At 35.1% G+C, this 4,685-nt stretch overlaps 1 protein-coding gene across 3 annotated transcripts; it reads right to left on the reverse strand.

The window, feature by feature from the left end:
- Positions 1 to 1,555: 1,555 nt before the first annotated feature.
- LOC104787697 (homocysteine S-methyltransferase 3) lies at positions 1,556 to 4,685 on the reverse strand. Of its 3 annotated transcripts, XM_010513321.3 has the most exons (8): positions 4,480 to 4,620; positions 4,181 to 4,397; positions 3,403 to 3,459; positions 2,974 to 3,200; positions 2,689 to 2,818; positions 2,175 to 2,378; positions 1,991 to 2,062; positions 1,556 to 1,906 (listed from the first exon to the last, which is right to left on the reverse strand). In XM_010513321.3, the coding sequence occupies exons 2-8, from the start codon at positions 4,358 to 4,360 to the stop codon at positions 1,733 to 1,735; spliced, it is 1,044 nt and encodes a 347-aa protein (XP_010511623.2). In that variant the 5' UTR covers positions 4,361 to 4,397; positions 4,480 to 4,620; the 3' UTR covers positions 1,556 to 1,732. The 3 variants fall into 3 exon arrangements, with proteins under 3 accessions (XP_010511623.2, XP_010511608.2, XP_010511616.2); XM_010513306.3 differs by having other exon boundaries at positions 4,181 to 4,685; XM_010513314.3 differs by having other exon boundaries at positions 1,556 to 1,903; positions 4,181 to 4,620.

Below are 4,685 nucleotides of genomic sequence, written 5' to 3' on the forward strand. Positions count from 1 at the left end.
CACGACATACCTTGTCGTTTTATTACTCACACCATTTGGGCTTCTAATGGGCTGAAGCTAATAATATAGAATTACTCAATACACTATAACGGAGTGGGATGTTACAACTAGGTTCGAGACATTTCCACACCCAAAAGGTGTTTGATGAAATGTCTGATCAAGTAGTGTTAGAGACTTACGTTTCTAGCCTAAAAGATTAGTTGTCTAGGATGTTTGTTGACGTGAATGAACTTGTTTGTCATGCCTGTTCAACCATGTTTCTCTAGTGAGAGCTGTATATGAAAGTGGTTGAGTCTGAGTACCTTTTGCCAAGAGATTGGATTAGCTAAGTTGTGATGTTCGTTGTTTAGGATAGATCGCTTGTGGCATGTTAAACACTCTGTAGACTAGGATACTCGACCGACATCAATTACTTCCATCCTTAGGACTTCTTTCTTTCTGTTTTTTATTACATCCTGAAACTGTTTCTGATCTTGCTATCTAATTCTTGCTTAGACTCGTTTTCTGTTTTCATTCATTTTCGCTTCCTGTCATATATTCTCGTTTCTAGTCTTGTAGTTCATTTCCGTTTTGCATTTTCATCACTCTAGGTTGTTAGACAAAAACACTCTCTTTGAATTGGCTTGACTTGTGAAATTTTGATTGCATCTCAATTGTTAGTAAAGTTTCCCAACTGGATTGACACTTTAAGTATTACAACTGCATAAACTTAATTAAACCTGCTAGAACACACAAAAATCCTAGTATCAAACCTCTAGCCGAAAGCCCATTAATCATAGATAATAGATAATAAAATGTAGAGATTGTAAATATACATTTTCAAGAGGAAATCAAGGGGAAAACCGTACATTTTCAAGCTACGGTACGGGTAGGAGGAGGGGTAGGTGCTCTCCTAAAACAAGAAAAAAATTTCTTCCATTTCTCCACCGCTTTCTGAAATCTGAACCCTAACTCCGCAGATCTATAAACTACAGCGAATTTATATTTGGGCAACAATTTTACCGATTCAGTTTATTTTAACTATATAACCGCGCGTCGTTGGTTTGGTATTTTTATGTTTAAAATTATGGGTCTCATCGTTATGTCTCAACATAAAGGAACAGGAAATTTTACTTGAAAATGTTTTGTACAAGTTTAACTCGTCTATCTTAAGAATTAAGTGGAAATGGAAATGGAAATGAAAAAACAAATTATCAAGATAATAGAAACTTTTTTAACAATCCTTTAAAATCTTTCATTTAATTTAATTTCTATGATGTTATTAAATCATCAAAATTCTTTCTAAATCCCAAACCAATATCTCTTATATTTAATTTTTGGTTGGATAAGAGTTCATGTTTATTACATTCATTAGAGTAATTTTCTAAGTTTTTATATATGGAAGAAAAAAATCTTCTGAAACTATGGTTAGTATTAAATATTTGTAGTTTATTTTTATATTACCTATTTTTTACAGCACAGTAATAGAATATAAGTAAAGCTTACAAACTATCACTTAACGTCTTAACACATCATTGTCATACTCTAACTACGCAGTTGTACATAGTTACCATCATTTTTAGTTTCAACATAAATTGATTATTTCATAACATCAACAAACCAGATGAAACACCCCAAGTCCCAACTTACGTATATAAGTTTAGTAGATTACAAAATTACACACGTTATAATACATTCCAAACTCCTTCCTGACACCACAAGGAACAAGCATAGAAACTCACCGTTGACAAGTCTACTGCTCAAATTTGATTTTTGATGCTGCGGGACATTTGCCGGAGAGAACTTTAGCAATGGCTCTGATGGTGTTTGGTGTAGTCCGACAACATCCTCCAAACAACGACGCTCCTTCATCTCTCCATTTACTCACGTACGACACAAAATCCTCCTCTGACTCTTCCCCTGACTTCTGCATTATTACATTAAAAAAAAAACCTCCAAAATCATATTTGTAGTTTGTGTTTAACAACAATTTTATATAATAAACACTCACAATCCATTTCTTGTTCAGCCCGTCGTAGACTTCTCCGCTATTTGGGTAGACAACGATTGGTTTGCGGGTTACCTAGTAAAAGAAATTGTCAGTTGCTTCCGCCCCAAGGCAAAAAACAGGGTAAAAGGAGATAAGAAAAGAAATAGGAAAAAAAACTAATTCCATCATTGTTTTATAAAGTTACCTGGCGCAAGGAGATGATCAAATCGTGAATGAATCTTGGTGAAGTACAATTGATTCCGATAGCAACCACTTTCTTGCAAGAATCTGCCACTTTCGCACATTCTACAACCGAATCTCCTCGTGGCACACTGACTCCGTCCTTAGAAGTGAAGGAGAACCATGCCGGAATGTCGATTTCTTCCTCCTCAAGAAGATCCGCATAAGCCTATAAATATGTGAAAAAAACGTTTACATAAAACTAAAAAGATATATACACATAGGTCAATTCTAGACTAATAACATGTAACAACTTTGCATGTGAAATATAATTACAAATTCACAACTACCATCATGCAACCATTGGACTAAAGTCTAAAACTACTTAATACTTTATTTGAGTAATTTTTACTTTTTTTCTTCTATAAAATGATGGAATGCTTGGGTGGTGATACAAGGACACAGCACTAAACAAAAACGACTAGAATGTTCCTTTCATTTTGTTGGTTTAATTTAGTTAAGTAGTAAACTTAAGATACCTCGGCTTCGAGCTTATTTGGAATAGTCTCGAATGCGATGAGATCAGCTCCAGATTTCTCTAAGATTTGAACTCTTCTTCTATGGAAGTCTTTCAATGTCTCCTTACTCACAGAATCTCCATATATCCCGCTGCAAAAAATTTCATTACAAATACAAATGAAATTAAATTTATATAGCAGACCAAAGCTTTTTGTATGGATAGATTCAACCAATTTACTTAAACTTTATTTTTCCAATTTTTACACTAAAATGTAAGAAAAATGACTAGGATTCAATCAAAGAACCTGTATTCGGATCCGTCGGCGAGATAAGCTCCATAGCTACCAACGGAAGCTGCGACAAGAACAGGTTGTCCAGAAGCTTTTCCAGCGTAGTCGAAATCCCATGAACCTTTGGTGCATCTGTTGTAGAAAATCTCACGTGCCTCGTACGCGATCTCAACGCTCCTCCTCAGTAAACTCTCTGCTTCTCCCACCGATAAACCTTTTGCCACAAATCCTTGGATCGTTGCCTTTGTAATAAATTAATTTGGTTAAACTAAACTGCGAACTCTGTCTGAGCATTTTGATGCATTTTGATTCCTAATTAAGTTGTATGTATTTATTTAGATTCGCAACTACTAATTTCCTCTTCTTTTTTTTTTTAACTACTCTATCAGTTACTTCAAGTAGAAACCAATCAAATGCTTTAGTAATATAGGCCAAAGTTAGTACCTGATAAGATGCGGTAATGATGATGTTTGCTCCAGACTCGAGGTAATCCAAGTGCACCTATTAGAAGAAAACTATACTATTAATGTATCTTTCTAAAATATTTCTGATATTTTTATTTGTGGCTGCAACAGAAAAGCTAGCACTAGTAGTAGTTTTTGTTTTTATTCCATTTAAAGGTGTTACTAGAAAAATAGAGTGACAATGAAGTAAAAGTCGTTGTATAAAACGTACACGTTTGCGTCGCAGCTAATGTTACGTGTTACAAACGTGGCAAATTATTATTTCTAATCTAGATTTGTGCATATACGAGTAGCTCTGTTTAAGGTATCACTCTTTATTTGTGCATATATGAGCTTCATCGAAAACATCGATCTTGATAAATAAAAAATATCGTTGCAAAGAAACAAAACCAAGTTTGTAGAGTCCTCTGTCCAGTGTCCTCTGTCCGTATATAGACCAAAAATATTATCTCTATCCAGTGTCCTCTGTCCGTACATAGGTTCTCACTCAAAAATATTAATTCTATCATAAGTGTCTGAAGCCAAACAAAATCACAAGATTTTTTGAAGAACCAAATATTATCTCTTTAGATATTACCAAAGTGACAAATCATTATTTAAAATCGCAGCTGAACAAACCAAACCAGGTTACTAAGTTTTGAGAGTGCATCATTCAATAACTATAGATCACTCTGGATTGTCAATATTTGTGGCCGTACGACTAAACCCATCTTAGAAGAAGAGTATGAATTTCTACATATATATTTTGTATATATAACCTTCGTGACGAGGTGAGGAGAAGTAATGAGACACTTGGCACTCCAAAGTGGATCATTGATGTCAGCCCCGTGGCGTTGTAGCTCCGTCGCAAACCCTCCGTCCACCACCGCATAGCCGCCGCACTTCTCCAAAAACTTCGTCATCAACGACGAGGTTTCCTCTTTCACCAAAGACCCCATAAACAAAGTGTGTACGTCTCTGTAAGATGGAGTCGAACTATATCGAAGATGAGATGTTATCTTTGATCGTGAGAATGCATTATGCATATATATTGGAAATGTCGAGGTTACATATTTACCCCTTATGCTAATGTTGGTTATATTGGTGTGTATCGACCTTATATGCTTTGTAGTTTGTACCGACCTATACGCTTTAGTAATGAGGCAAACGAGCGAATTGTCTCGAACAGAAATTGAAATAGTACTAACTCAAAGTAGATAATTCTGTAAACAAAAGTAAGTGGATATTTATGAGCAAACTTTGGATCAGACAGCAACGTTACGT

The sequence above is a fragment of the Camelina sativa genome, chromosome 1 (assembly GCF_030686135.1).
Source record: "Camelina sativa cultivar CO46 ecotype springtype chromosome 1, ASM3068613v1".
In the NCBI taxonomy this organism is placed as follows: Eukaryota; Viridiplantae; Streptophyta; class Magnoliopsida; order Brassicales; family Brassicaceae; genus Camelina; species Camelina sativa.